A 16462-nucleotide genomic window follows, 5' to 3' on the forward strand; every position below is an offset into this window, starting at 1 on the left:
TACACCATGAACTTTGTTTCCCTTCTACAGTATATTACTAGCACTCCAATCATTCCACCGCATGCGCTAAACATTCACATTCTAGCACTACTTTAACTTTTGAAAGCATCCTGAACAAACCAGCGGCCACTTCGCTTTCCAGTTGCCTGCGGTTACCATAACTACTGCCAGGACATCTGGCATTTAATGGTTGCCAAGGGACACATATAGCAGTTCTTTGAGCAGACACTATTCCCAATAACTTCTAAGTTCTTCTAGCTGCTGCCATCATTATACTTCGGTGCCTGAGCCAGTCAGCGTCGGCGCCCCCAAGCCACCATGGGGTCTGCGGGGGCTATTGCTACGCCATTGGACCTTCCTCTACACAACCCCCTTCCCCCCTTGTTCTGCACCCCAGTCCTACTCTTCTAGGTCTGTCCTTTCTTCCTAGTAATGGGAGACCTGGCTTCCATAGTGTGAGCATTGAGGAGACAGAACAGACCTTATGACTTTTTACACATATTCATTTATCACTCACTGATACATTAGCCAAATGAACTATAAGCTGAGGTGAATCATTATAGCAAAGAATATGATGCATGCTATCTAGAATATAAATGAAATGCAATGGGAAAGTGCAAATTGTGTGTTATTAAAGGTACAGTATACATAGTATCATAGTAACACAGTTTCTGAGGTTGAAAAAAGACAATTTGTCCATCGAGTTCTACCTATTTGTGGCCTCCTACGCTGTATTATGTCTAATTTTTTCTGTTGTTAATGTCAGCCGTTGTGTTTATTCCTCTTTTTTTTTTATATATAACTATAGTTTGTGACTACGCATCATAACCCTGTATATCCTTATCCATTAGGTACTTATCTAGCTCATTCTTAAAAGTGTTGATCGAGACCGCCATTACTACTCTCTCAGGCAAGGAATTCCAAACACGTATTGTCCTTACTGTGAAAAAGCCTTTACGTCTCTGTGTGTGAAATCTCCTCTCCTCCAACCTAAGTGGGTGTCCACATGTCCTCTGTGTTGATCTTACCAAAAACAGATCCTCCACAAGCTCTGTGTATTGTCCCCTTACATATTTGTAAATGTTGATCATGTCCCCTCTTAGTCTCCTCTTTTCCAGTGTAAACATGCCTTGTCTTGCAAGCCTTTCCTCATATTCCAGCGTCTCCATCCCCTTAATTAGTTTGGTCACTACCTCTGAAACTTTTCTAGTTCCAGGATATCCTTTTTGTAGTATGGTGACCAAAACTGTGCACAGTATTCAAGATGTGGCCTCACTAGGGATTTATATAATGGGAGTATAACACTCTAATCCCTTGTGTCAATTCCCCATTTTATACATGCTAATACCTTGTTAGTCTTCTTTGCTGCAATCCTACTTTGGGTACTGCTGCTTAGTTTGCTACCTATGTGAACACTTAAGTCTTTTTCCAGTACAAAATCCCCTAATTTTACCCCATTTAGTATGTAGGTGTTATTTTTGTTCTTGCTACCAAAGTGCATTACTTTACACTTGTCTCTATTGAAGCTCATTCTCCATTTTGCTGCCCATGCTTCCAGTTTAACTAAGTCGTTCTGAAGAGACTCAGTGTCCCCCTCCATATTTATAACCTTACACAATTTGGTATCGTCTGCAAAAATTGACACCATGCTCTCTAAATCTACTACTAGATCGTTAATGAAAATGTTGAACAACAGTGGTCCAGGTACAGACCCTTGTGGCACTCCACTTAGTAATTCCGTCCAATTTGAAAAGTTCCATTTACCACAACGCGCTGCTCCTTATTATTTAACCAATTTCTAACCCAAGTGCATATTGTCCCAGTTCTTGTAACTTATAGATAAGTCTCATGTGTGGCACTGTGTCGAAAGCTTTAGCAAAGTCTAAAAAGATTACATCCACCTCCTTAACCTGATCAAGGTTCACACTAACCATTTCATAAAAGCCTAGTAAGTTTGTTTGACATGATCTATATATCTGTCTGCTCTAATTAGCTTTGTGGGGTGATAAGAAAAGCTCCTAAAATATGGGTTTAGAATGAAGTACCTACATTCAAAATCCAGATGGTCAAAATACAGACAACAATGGAATGGATTTGAGTATATCACAATCAGGCGCTAAAGCTGCTGAACCCAATACAACTCCCAGAAGTTTCACCTTACTTCATAAACAACAATGTAATACAAATAAAAAGAGAGTGCACGAGGTTCTCAAGCGCTAAAGAACAATACTTCCCTCTGATGTGATGACCGATAACCAGTATGGAAATGTCAGGATGGGCATACCCCACTCACAATTCAAGGAGCCGCTACCTTCCCATCAAGGTATCTTTAGATTCGATGACCTCCCAAAAATGTTTGTCCAATCCACAATTAAAAAGGGGTAACAAATTTATTAAGATACAAAAAATACACGACAAAAACAAAAAAAGTCCATAAAATCACATAGATGCAGGTACTCCGCACAGCACAAAAAAGACCACAGGTGTGTAAAGATAGAAAAAAATGGAGATGGGCGTTCCGGACTGCCCACTCACCACACACCTAAGTAGATCGAATGAGGGTCAAAAAGTGGATGCCCTGAGGAAGCATCCAGCAGGATTGAAACGCATTGGACAAATACAGAGGGGACCATCTGCACATCCACTTTTTGACCCTTTAACGTCCATCCTGACATTTCCATTACCATCATTGAAGGGGGGAACTAAAAGATACCTTTACACATCTGTTACCACTTTTTAAAGTGTGAGTCCTGGTACGCAGCACCGGTGTTTTCTAAATTGTTTCGGAGATCTCAATCCACTGGTTAAGGGGTGGGATCTTCACATTAAAGATACCTTTATGGGTCCATTCAGGCTACCTGCTGTGTGAGTACGGTATGCCATTTAGGACATTCCACTCTGTACGTCATATGACTCATGAACTAAGGGAAAAAGATATTTCTGGGACATATTTCTTGTGGTTGACATACTACACTATATTGTTTTATTTCTGTTCCATGTTTCCTCTAAAATTCCAGTGAAATTTATTGAGAATTACACCTGCTCAAGAGGAGAAGTACTGGTTATCGGTCATCCCATCAGAGGGAAGTATTGTTCTTTAGCGCTTGAGAACCTCGTGCACTCTCTTTTTTCTTGTATTAAAATACAAACGATTGACCGACGGTCAAAATCCCAACAAGAACAAAATACCAACATTTAAAACACCAACAAGGTCAAAATACCGACATTAAAAATGTTGAACGATCAAAAAGTCGACACATGTGTTTAAATGTTTTGTGTGTATGTCGACATAGGTCAACATGGGCACCATATAAGTGTACAGCGTCCCCTCGCATGGCTCGCTGAGCTTGCCAAGGTCAAAATTACCTTGTCAGTATTTTAAATGTTGGTACAGGTTGAGTATCCCATATCCAAATATCCCAAAATACGGAATATTACGAAATACAGAATTTTTTGAGTGAGACTGAGATAATGAAACCTTTGTTTTCTGATGGCTCAATGTACACAAACATTGTTTAATACACAAAGTTATTAAAAATATTGTATTAATGACCTTCAGGCTGTGTGTAGAATGTGTATATGAGACATAAATGCTTTCTGTGCTTAGACTTGGGTCCCATCGCCATGATCTCTCATTATGGTATGCAATTATTCCAAAATACGGAAAAATACGATATCCAAAATACTTCTGGTCCCAAGCATTTTGGATAAGGGATACTCAACCTGTATTTTAATTGTTGGTATTTTGACCATGTTTGGATTTTGACCTTGTTGGGATTTTGACCGTCGGTCAATGGTTGTTTGTATTTTGACCGTCGGGATTTTAATTGTAGGTAAATTGACCTCATCACCTAAAATACACCCCTTTCACTGCTTTTCCTCTCAATAAGTATGTAAAATCTAATTTTTACACTGCATAGCAAAACTAACAGCTCAATGTTTCATGGTGTCATGGTTGCTTAGACAGATCCTGCACCGCTGCTTGTCACAATCTGTTGTTCCTCAGTATCACAGCATGCAGCACATTTTTTATGTGTGCGCCCAGTTGCGCAAAGCACAAACTAAATGCAGCGCACAATAATATTTTTCAGGACTGCGCATGCGTGCGCATCTGGAGCAGGACTTTAGGTTGGCACACTGCCAGCCTCAGATGGCGCTGTATTTTTTTGACAAAAATATATGATTTTTGTTGCTTGATAAGTTGCCAAATCAGTTTTACAGCGGTAGCTAATTTTGTATATATGCTAAACACTGCTGGAGAAATCGCTGCTTTCTACTCTGAAGTCTGAATGTCCTTCATTGCAAATGGAAAAATTTTAAAATCCTCCAAATCTGGTAAAGAAAAACAGAAAAAAGGGTGGGTGGGGGGAGTAAACTCCTCTTGGTACATCTGCCCATATGTGCATGTTGCGCCTACTCATTTTGTGGCATCTCTCTGCAAAATCCTGTAAGGCTGCGTTTTATATTGTGTCACCCCAGCCGTTGTCTCATCACTGTGACTCAGCAGAAAGGAACTTGCATATATATAACAGTTAGAAACGCTGCAAGCTGCATTCTGCACTGACACAGGCACAGCAACCATTCCGCACTGACACAGGCACATCAACAAGTCTTCAACCTACAAGTAATGGGAGTTCGTCTTACTACATATTATTACTCCAAGACTTATCTTCTGTCTTCTGTCCTACTATAACTTTTATTCAACTGACTCATATCAAGTCTCTTAATTCTTGTATTTGCTTCTTTACTGACAGCTGAAACCCAATACAAGTTTTTCATCTGCCCAGATTTTATCAGATCTCCATTTATATTTTTATTATTATGTTTTCTTTTAGCATGATTTATTTAAAAACAGAGACTATATTATCCTATTGAGTGTTACTTTTGCTGTCTTTCCCAGGTCTGCATATCACAGCAATAATCATGTAACATTTTTCTATATTTACTTATTATTTTCTTCCTACTGTAGTGTTATTTCTCCACGTATTCTAATGCCACGTCTGCCTGCATGGAGTTTTCTTACAATCACAGGTCTCTGTGTCTCACATTCCTTATTCATTTGCTGGATTCTTTGTCACTAGTATCCAATGATCTTTATACCAGTGAAAGTACTCGGGTGTATATTTTGGTTTAATCATGCATTAAGCAGCTCCTGTTGGACAGTATTCATGTCTCTGGAATGTAGGGGTGTCAGGCTAATTCCAATGTATGATGCTCATCCACTGTCATGTTATAGAATTTAATGTTTACTCTGATTATCACTTTCTGACTTATATAATATTATTCTTGCAGTGACTGGGTATACGCTGACATACTTCCCCATCAGAGGTAAATATACCAACAGTTGTTCAGATTAGTACTCTTGTGTGCCTGATTCAGAGATGAACAATATTGCACAGGCGTTGCATTTTTGTATGCAGTGGCTGTGCTGAATTATGCAAAAGCAGCAGAAGTGTCTGTAATAAGAAGACACACAATGCGTGATCTGCTTCTGCATCCAAAGACGTAGCGTCAGATCATCTGTGTGAACATCGATCATCTGAGTAACCCTCAGGTTACTCAGGATGACCAGTGATTTCACGATACAAGGGCCAGTGAAGCTACATCGGAATATGCAGACCCTCGCCTCAGCACGCCTATAATTCGGGGCTGACACCCACAGGTTTTGTAAACTGCTCCCCATTGACACCCACTTCCTGCCCCCAAATGGCTACAGAGTGTCACTCACCTGATGTCTGCAGCCAAACTGCATCGGATGACACAGAACCAGATCTGCACATGTGCAGTATGTGTCCTGCACATACCCAGTTGAACACACAGAAATCTGCATGAAAATCAGAAGACCGTCCATCTCTTAATCAGGTTCTTAGTATATAGCAGGAGACACCTTGGACAGAGAATGAAACAGCTGTCTGCCTTCCACAGCATATAATTACAGATTCCAGTACGTGCTGGTCGCCGGGAGCCCAGCCGCCGGCATACCATACTACACCCTTCCAGTACTACTGCTGTCTGCTACTGCTTAAGCTGTTGTCTCCTTTTTTTCATTTATAAGAATAGTGTTTTGCTTTGGTGCACTTGTTTTTATATATTCTTATATCACTGTTTTCTTCAGGGAGAGGTGAACCAATACGTCTGCTGCTGGCAGACAATGGTGTCTCCTGGAAGGACGATGAAGTGCAAATGCAGGACTGGCAGGCAGGGAAAGTAGAACTGAAGAAAACTGCGGTAAGAAAAACTATAGGTGATTTGTGGCTGTTTAGGTTGTTTGAAATCTTTATTATACATTACCTTCTGTTTCCCCGGTCACTGACTCTTGGAGGCCCCCTTCCCTAATAGTGTCATCCTCCTTAGGTGGGTACACACTGTGCGATATGCTCCATAAGCAATATTGCAGTGTGTTTCCTTCCTTCGCGTGCCACCTGACGTAGGACCCGATTCAGACCTAATTGCTGTTGTGCGAATTTGCAAGGCGGGCGATTATTGATCAACTGCACATGCGTATAGATCGTAGTGAGCATGCGGAAGGCCAAACTGCGAGAGAATCCAGCATCTTTTTTGATCGCTAGGCGTACACAAGTTGATTGACAGGAAGCGTTTGGAGCTGGTAACTGGCCATTTTCTGGGAGTGTCAGTAAAAATGCAGGCATTCCAATGCATTTTCGGGGAGGGTGTGTGAGGTCAGCCTGTTTCTATCGCAATGTAGGAGTAGGTCCTGGGCTATGCACAGACTGCAGAGACTGGAAAAATAATTTGATGGTGAGTGAGCGGCAAACGGATTTGCAGCTGACCGGCATTCACAGAGATTTTTGCAAGGCGTGCGTAGACTTGCACGGGGCGGGTATGCACGCTTTGTGGGCGGCGACTCTCTGATTGCATACCTCTGCAGATTCGCAGATTAGCGATCAGGTCTGAATTATGCCCATTGTGCATATACACTGAGCGATACCACAAACGATATCGCTCAGTGATGTCACGCCACGGCCGGCCCATACATACAGTTTTGGTCAACATAACCAAAATTGACCTTAATGCACAGATGACAGATGGGGTCGTTAATAACCCCCTGGAACGTGTTTTGACCGTTGTTTGCAGCTTACACACTGTGCAATATTTTAGTCAATATCGTTTAGACGGGGGAAAAGAAGTGCAACATGTTATATCTGCACCCCCCCCCCCCTTCCCTGCACTTCACATGGTTTTGCCAATTAGAGAACAAATTTGCTGCTGCGATCAGGTCTGAAGTAGGCCCAAGGTATGGTCAGCTGAGGGCTACACTTTGGATATTGTCTACACTATTTTTAATCTATTTTACGGCAAAAGATAACATTTATGTGTTTTTTTTAGCTATATTGTATGAAACAAAGGGGTCTATTTAAGGGGCCAATCGGCTCCTAACTGTAATTTTTCAAACACACCCTGCAACATGTCAGTTAGGAGCTGATTGGCTGGTACTTTATCTCATGTGACTTTATCTCCATCCAAGGCTTAGTAAATAGACCCCATAGGGCCTTATTTATGACAGAGTTCTTGTAGGATTATGACAAAGGGGGTAATTCAGATCTGATCGTAGATGTGCTAAATTTAGCACGTCTACAATCAGTTTCTTACACATACGGGGAAACACCCAGCACAGGGCTAGTCCGCCCCGCATGTCAGGCCCTACCCCCCGCAAGGGTGCAAAAGCATCGCATATGCAATAGGAAAATTCCTGGGAAAATGGCCACGTGTCATTTTCCCGGTGATTTGCGCATGCGCTCTAGGCTCTGGGACAGCGCTAGGGTCCTAGTGCCCAGAATCTACACAGCACTGCCGGCTAGAGAGGAGCCTGCACACGGGCCTCTTCCTCTCTAGAAACGCCCCTGCAAGTACAGCATCTTATTGGAGGCCCTGTTTCAGCATAAGTCTCCCAATAAATTATTTCAAAATATCGGTAAATAGCGATGATAAGAGATAGAACCTAACAGGCTGCTTCTGTAATGCTACATAAATAGGCCTCATATTCCTACAATTTCTGCTTGGGTATTTGTTTAATTGGCATCCCCCAATTAAAATATTATTCTTGCCTTTGGACACATATTTCTGATAAATTAGAATTATGACTCGTAAGAAAGTCATCTGCACATTGCCAAAGGCAAATTTCTCTGAATTGTTCAACTGTAGTTATGTGCTGATTGAGTCATCTAATCCCCAGTATTGTAAACATTGCAGTGTGTGGTATGCCAGCACAGCAAGGGCACTCTGAGGGCAAGAATGTATGACATTCTTATAGAAACATCTATTCATTATTATAGAAACATAGAATTTGGCGGCAAATAAGAACCACTTGGCAGAGCTAGCACTAGCCAATTTGATGCCCTAGGTAAAATTTTAGCTGGTGCCCCCTAGCACCGCCATTAGTTCTGCATCTGAAACAGCAACACTCAGGCGGTGGGACCCACCTGGGTTTTATCCTGTGCCCCTGTGGGCCAGTTCAACCCTGCATAATACCACACAGTAGAAGAAAGAATGGGTACCAGCGCTGGCTATAAGAGGTCAAGTTGATATACTATCAGCAGTAGTAAATATAATAATCACATTAATATTTAAATGATAGTAATAATAATAATAATAATAATAATACTACGGATGGTTTGTTCTATGTAAAAAGATAACATTTAATAACATCTCATATAAGACAATGCTAAAAGAAAAGGAATTCCTCTTGCCACTAGGTGGCGATAAAAAATTGGATATAGCTTATCTGGGCAGAATTCATAGGTTCCACAATCTCCTATATTAAAGTATGTCCAATCCCCAGGCTAGGACAGCCTCCCTCTGTGCATTCACTTTACTGGATGGATATTTACCAGATCCCTTGTTGAAGTGCATCAGCCTTGGAACAAGTCCGTATTAGAGCTGTAGGGGTTTAGTCAGTTGATGAAGAAATCCAGTGATGGGAGAAAGTCCAGATTGTGCCAGGGGGGACACGGCTATTGCAGGCCGATTGGGAGAGTGGAGTCCAGATAAAGCAGATAATTTGGATCCAAATGGAACAGGCTCAACGCGTTTCACTGGTGTATTCCAGCTTCCTCAGGAGCATATAATCCATGTGTTTAGGGTACTCTATTTATACCCTTACTAATAAGTCCATTAGTGTCACCTGTTTAGGTGATTCCTAGTGCATAGAAACAAACCATCCAAAATGCTACAAAGACCACTCAGTCCAAATTGCACATTAGAAATCTAGTCAAAAATCATATTAAACTTAAAAAACGAGTCTAAATACCTCTTTTAAACACATAAAAAGTATATAAGATAATGTCGATCATGTGACCTATCTCGTCACATGATCGGCAAAAAAGGCAGTCCCATTGGTCCATATACATGTCATTCAATATTCGTTTGGGGAGCGTCCACGTGACGTACATCATCATGTTATCTGTAATAATACCACACAGTAATGCCCATAATACACAAAATCCCACACAGTAATGCACCTTACACATATGCCCCACATTAGTAATGCCCATAATACACATAACTCCACACAGTAATGCACCTTACACATTTTGTGAGATGGGGTGGCAGAATGGGTGGGTGCATGCTTGCACTCACACCTATTAAAGGGGCACCCGTACAAGGGATGTGACCTCACAGGGTATGCCGTCCTTTGCAAGCCTCACCCTTTATTTTTCGCTTGCTGGTTGGACACAGATGGAAGCAATGTCCAGATACTGCCATACTTGCTGGTTAAACAAACATGTAGCAACTGTCCATTTTCTTCATTGTTCAGTGTGTTTGCTGGTGTCTGTTACTCCCGGCAACTGCATGCCCTTTATTGTATACTGCGGGAGCAATATGCACTGCCCTCCAGTCTGATGCTTCCAAATGTTACGCTGCACTGACGTATCATATATAAATAGCGCAACGCAACTTAATTACCACGTTGAGAAATAAAGTGTGGGGAGAACACTGGCCATGTTATGTCCCTGCAGACACCTGGGGTTTGCACAGGGATAAGGAACACACACACAGTTTGGCAGGGACCCCTCCCCCATGTGCACAAGCAGTATAGGTGATGTCAGATGGCACATCTTGAGAAAGGGGTTGGATTCCCCGAAACGTCGATGGATGTTTTGTATCATTTAATACATTGACTTTTCTATTAGTCCCTGAGTGCCGCAGTCTGTTCTTTTTGGTGTTAATATTCTTCTGAGGGCACCGGGGCATGTTGCTATTTGTGGGAGTGCCGGGCTTCCTGTACTATATATATATATATATATATATATAACCCTTATGTAAGCAATAACTATATACAAGTCTTGCAGAAGTAGTCCGCACTTGGGACGAGCGCCCAGCATCCTCTACGGACTACGAGAAAAAGATTTACCGGTAGGTTTAAAATCTTATTTTCTCTAACGTCCTAGAGGATGCTGGGACTCCGTAAGGACCATGGGGATTATACCAAAGCTCCCAAACGGGCGGGAGAGTGCGGATGACTCTGCAGCACCGATTGAGCAAACAGGAGGTCCTCCTCAGCCAGGGTATCAAATTTATAGAACTTTGCAAAGGTGTTTGACCCCGACCAAGTAGCAGCTCGGCACAGCTGTAGTGCCGAGACCCCTCGGGCAGCCGTCCAAGACGAGCCCACCTTCCTAGTGGAATGGGCCTTAACCGATTTTGGTAACGGCAATCCTGCCGTAGAATGCGCCTGCTGAATCGTGTTACAGATCCAGCGAGCAATAGTCTGCTTTGAAGCAGGCCCGCCAACCTTGTTGGCTGCATACAGGACAAACAGTGCTTCTGTGTTTCTGATCCTAGCCGTTCTGGCCACGTAAATTTTCAAAGCCCTGACCACATCAAGGGACTCGGAATCCTCCAAGTCACGTGTAGCCACAGGCACGACAATAGGTTGGTTCATATGAAAGGATGCTGCTACTTGGTCGGGGTCAAACACCTTTGCAAAGTTCTATAAATTTGATACCCTGGCTGAGGAGGACCTCCTGTTTGCTCAATCGGTGCTGCAGAGTCATCCGCACTCTCACCTTAGGTAGGAATTGAGGACGGGTCCGCAATTCCGCTCTATCCATATGGAAAACCAGATAGGGGCTTTTATGTGATAAAGCCGCTAATTCCGAAACTCGCCTAGCCGAAGCTAAGGCTAACAACATGACCACCTTCCAAGTGAGATATTTCAACTCCACTGTTTTAAGTGGTTCAAACCAATGTGACTTAAGGAAACTTAACACCACGTTAAGGTCCCATGGCGCCACCGGAGGTACAAAAGGAGGCTGAATATGCAGTACTTCCTTCACAAAAGTCTGTACTTCAGGTAGAGAGGCCAATTCCTTTTGAAAGAAAATGGATAAGGCCGAAATCTGAACTTTAATGGAGCCTAATTTTAGGCCCAAATTCACTCCAGTTTGTAGGAAGTGAAGAAAACGGCCTAGATGGAATTCTTCCGTACGAGCATTCCTGGCCTCACACCAAGAAACATATTTTCTCCATATTCGGTGATAATGTTTAGATGTCACGTCCTTCCTAGCCTTTAGTAGCGTAGAAATGCCCTCATCCGGAATACCTTTTTCCGCTAGGATCCGGGGTTCAACCGCGATGCCATCAAACGCAGCCGCGGTAAGTCTTGGAACAGACAGGGACCCTGTTGCAACAGGTCCTGTCTTAGAGGAAGAGGCCACGGATCTTCTGTGAGCATTTCCTGCAGATCCGGATACCAGGTCCTTCGTGGCCAATCCGGAACAATGAGTATTGTTCTCACTCCTCTTTTTCTTATTATTCTCAACACCTTGGGTATGAGAGGAAGAGGAGGAAATACATAGACCGACTGGAACACCCACGGTGTCACTAGAGCGTCCACAGCTACCGCCTGAGGGTCTCTTGACCTGGTGCAATACCTTTGTAGCTTTTTGTTGAGACGGGACGCCATCATGTCTATTTGGGGCAGTCCCCACCGACTTGCAATCTGTGCGAAGACTTCCTGATGAAGTCCCCACTCTCCCGGATGCAGGTCGTATCTGCTGAGGAAGACTGCTTCCCAGTTGTCCACTCCCGGAATGAACACTGCTGACAGTGCGCTTACATGATTCTCCGCCCAGCGAAGAATTCTGGTGGCTTCCGCCATTGCCACTCTGCTCCTTGTGCCGCCTTGGCGGTTTACATGAGCTACTGCGGTGACGTTGTCTGACTGTATCAGAACCGGTTGGTCGCGAAGTAAGGTCTCCGCTTGACGTAGGGCGTTGTATATGGCCCTTAGTTCCAAGATGTTGATGTGAAGACAAGTCTCTTGCCTTGACCAAAGACCTTGGAAATTTCTTCCCTGTGTGACTGCTCCCCAACCTCGGAAGCTCGCGTCCGTGGTCACCAGGATCCAGTCCCGAATGCCGAACCTGCGGCCCTCTAGAAGGTGAGCACTCTGTAGCCACCACAGGAGAGATACCCTGGCCCTGGGGGATAGGGTGATCAACTGATGAATCATCTGTAGCTGTGATCCGGACCACTTGTCCAGTAGGTCCCATTGGAAAGTCCTCGCATGGAACCTGCCGAAGGGAATGGCTTCGTATGATGCCACCATCTTTCCCAGGACTCGAGTGCAGTGATGCACTGAGACCTGTCTTGGTTTCAATAGGTTCCTGACCAGAGTCATGAGTTCATGGGCCTTTTCTATCGGGAGATAAACCCTTTTCTGGTCAGTGTCCAGAATCATGCCCAAGAAAGTCAGACGAGTCGTAGGAACCAACTGCGACTTCGGGATATTGAGAATCCAGCCGTGTTGCTGTAACACTTACAGTGAAAGTGATACATTGTTTAGCAACTGCTCTCTTGATCTCGCCTTTATGAGGAGAACGTCCAAGTATGGGATAATTGTGACACCTTGCTTCCACAGGAGCACCATCATTTCCGCCATTACCTTGGTGAAAATTCTCGGGCCGTGGAAAGACCAAACGGCAACGTCTGAAATTGGTAATGACAATCCTGTACCCCAAATCTGAGGTACGCCTGATGAGGTGGATAAATGGGAACATGAAGGTATGCATCCTTTATGTCCAGAGGTATCACAAAATCCCCCCCCCCCTTCCAGGCTGGCGATGACCGCTCTTAGCAATTCCATCTGGATCTTGAACCTTTTCAAGTATAGGTTCATGGATTTTAGATTTAATATGGGTCTGACCGAACCGTCCGGTTTCGGGACTACAAACAGGGTCGAGTAATATCCCCTTCCTTGTTGGATCAGGGGTACTTTGACCACCACCTGTTGAAGACACAATTTGTGAATTGCATTTAACACTGTCTCCCTTTCCTGGGGAGAAGATGGTAGGGCCGATTTGAAAAACCGGCGAGGAGGCACCTCTTCGAATTCCAGCTTGTAACCCTGAGAAACAATTTCTATTGCCCAGGAATCCACCTGTGAGTGAATCCAGATGTGGCTGAAAACTCGAAGACGTGCCCCCACTGGGGCGAACTCCTCCAGTGGAGCCCCAGCATCATGCGGTTGATTTTGTAGAGGCTGGGGAGGACTTCTGTTCCTGTGAACTAGCTGAGTTGTGCAGCTTCTATTCTCTGCCCCTACCTCTGGCAAGAAAGGACGCACCTCGCACTTTCTTGTTTTTGGGAGATCGAAAAGACTGCATTTGATAATGCGGTGCTCTCTTAGGCTGTGAGGGAATATAAGGCAAAAAATTTGATTTACCAGCTGTAGCTGTGGAGACCAGGTCCGAGAGACCGTCCCCAAACAATTCCTCACCCCTGTAAGGTAAAACCTCCATATGCCTTTTTGAGTCGGCATCACCTGTCCATTGCCGGGTCCATAGGATTCTTCTAGCAGAAATCGACATAGCGTTTATTCTAGAGCCCAGTAGACTAATGTCTCTTTGAGCATCTCTCATATATAGGACAGCATCTTTTATATGCCCCAGGGTCAATAAAACAGTATCCTTATCTAGGGTATCAATCTCCTCTCCATGCCACTACCGCACTACAGACCCAGGCCGACGCGATTGCCGGTCTAAGTAAGGTACCTGAATGTGTGTAAATGGACTTCAGGGTAACCTCCTGCTTGCGGTCAGCAGAATCCTTAAGGGTAGCCGTATCCTGGGATGGCAGCGCTACCTTCTTGGATAAGCGTGTTAATGCTTTGTCCACCCTAGGGGAGGATTCCCATCGTACCCTGTCCGTTGGCGGGAAAGGATAAGCCATAAGAATTCTTTTGGAAATCTGCAGTTTTTTGTCTGGAGATTCCCAAGCTTTTTCACATAACTCGTGTGAGGGGGGAAAGGTTACCTCAGGTTTCATTTCCTTATACATATGCACGCACCCTCTTGTCAGGGACAGGGGGTTCCTCTGTGATGTGCAAAACATCTTTTATTGCCATAATCATATATCGAATAGATTTAGCCAATTTTGGCTGTAACTTTGCATCATCGTAGTCGTCACTGGAGTCAGAATCCGTGTCGGTATCTGTGTCAACTATTTGGGATAGTGGGCGCTTTTGAGACCCCGACGGTCCCTGCGCCATAGGATCAAACATGGGTTGACACCCTGACTGTCCCATAGCTTCAGCTTTGTCTAATCTTTTGTGCAATGAGTTTACACTAGCATTTAAAACATTCCACATATCCATCCAGTCAGGTGTCGGCGCTGTCGACGGCGACACCACATTCATTTGCTCCCGCTCCTCTCTAATATAGCCTTCTCCCTCAGACATGTCGACACACACGTACCGACACACCACACACTCAGGGAATGCTCTTTCTGAAGACAGCTCCCCCACAAGGCCCTTTGGAGAGACAGAGGGAGAGTATGCCAGCACACACCCCAGCGCTATATGACCTAGGAAGAAACACAGTAATTTAATGTTTACCCAGTAGCGCTGTTGTATATTATCTGCACCGAATTATGTGCCCCCCCTCTCTTTTCAAACCCTCTTGTCTACCGTGGTATAAGCAGGGGAGAGTCCGGGGAGCTTCCTCTCAGCGGTGCTGTGGAGAAAAAATGGCGCTGGTGAGTGCTGAGGGAGAAGCCCCCTCGGCGGCGGGCTTCTGTCCCGCTCAAATAGTGTAAAATTGGCGGGGGCTCTTACATATATACAGTGTCCAGCTGTATATATGTCCTTTTTTGCCAAATAAGAGGTTTACCTGCTGCCCAGGGCGCCCCCCCTGCGCCCTGCACCCTTACAGTGACTGCCGTATGTGAGGTGTATGGGAGCAATGGCGCACAGCTGCAGTGCTGTGCGTTACCTCAGTGAAGATCAAGGAGTCTTCTGCCGCCTCTGAAGTCTTCTTTTCTTCTCATACTCACCCGGCTTCTATCTTCCGGCTCTGCAGAGGCGGCGCGGCTCTGGGACGGACGGCGAGGGTGAGATCCTGCGTACCAATCCCTCTGGAGCTAATGGTGTCCAGTAGCCTAAGAAGCAGAGCCTTTCAACTCACAGAAGTAGGTCTGCTTCTCTCCCCTCAGTCCCTCGATGCAGGGAGTCTGTTGCCAGCAGGCTCCCTGAAAATAAAAAACCTAACAAATATACTTTCTTTCAGGAAGCTCAGGAGAGCTCCCTGAAAAGCACCCAGTCTCCTCTGGGCACAGTAGTAAACTGAGGTCTGGAGGAGGGGCATAGAGGGAGGAGCCAGTGCACACCCAGATCCAAAGTCTTTCTGAAAGTGCCCATGTCTCCTGCGGAGCCCGTCTATCCCCATGGTCCTTACGGAGTCCCAGCATCCTCTAGGACGTTAGAGAAATATATATATATATATATATATATATATATATATATCTATAGCTGCCAAGGTCCGGCACTCCCATAGACCCCATTATTACTTCGTCGGTGCCTTCACAAACAATCCATGTATAAATCACCACAAGGTGCGGCACTCAGACTCTTCAATGAATAAATACAGAGAAAGTAGTTAGCTTTCAACGTTTCAATTTATCTCTCAAATTGTCAGACGACAATATGAGAGATAAATTGAAACGTTGAAAGCTAACTACTTTCTCTGTATTTATTCATTGAAGAGTCTGAGTGCCGCACCTTGTGGATATATATATATATATATATATATATATAGAGAGAGAGAGAGAGGTATATAGTGTACTATATATATATATATATATATATAGTGTTTTCTGGACCTGCACTTTTCTTAAAAATTAGTAAGCTCCGGTGCCTCAAGAAACATTCCAAAAATACCCAGTACGCACAGCACTCGGAAATTTAGTGCAAAGTCAATATATTACATAAATGATGATGACATTCCAACATTTTGGGGCACAGATGCCCCATTTGTCAAGGTGCACTGAATCTTTGGAATGTCATCACCATTTATTTGAAATATTGACCTTGCCCAAAGTCTCGGAATGCCGCTGCCTGTGTGTACTGGGTCTTATATATATATATATATATATATATATATATATATATATATATAAAATTGCTCATCTTACCAATCAGAAAGTCAGCATAAATGGGGGGGAG

General features: G+C 44.0%; 2 protein-coding genes across 6 annotated transcripts in view; one reads left to right on the top strand and one right to left on the bottom strand.

The window, feature by feature from the left end:
* The window catches only part of LOC135055001 (cyclic AMP-dependent transcription factor ATF-7-like), a 306652-nt gene that overhangs the window by 209477 nt on the left and 80713 nt on the right, over positions 1-16462 (bottom strand). The gene's annotated exons all lie outside the window — the stretch shown is intronic.
* LOC135055002 (glutathione S-transferase P 1-like) overlaps positions 4524-16462 on the top strand; it is a 59052-nt gene continuing 47113 nt past the window's right edge. Inside the window, exons 1-3 of the mRNA XM_063958547.1 lie at positions 4524-4624; positions 5293-5328; positions 6116-6228. Of these exons, the coding sequence (XP_063814617.1) occupies position 4624; positions 5293-5328; positions 6116-6228 (150 nt within the window). The 5' untranslated portion in view covers positions 4524-4623. The remainder of the gene's footprint in view (positions 4625-5292; positions 5329-6115; positions 6229-16462) is intronic.

The sequence above is a fragment of the Pseudophryne corroboree genome, chromosome 3 (genome assembly GCF_028390025.1).
Source record: "Pseudophryne corroboree isolate aPseCor3 chromosome 3, aPseCor3.hap2, whole genome shotgun sequence".
NCBI lineage: Eukaryota > Metazoa > Chordata > Amphibia > Anura > Myobatrachidae > Pseudophryne > Pseudophryne corroboree.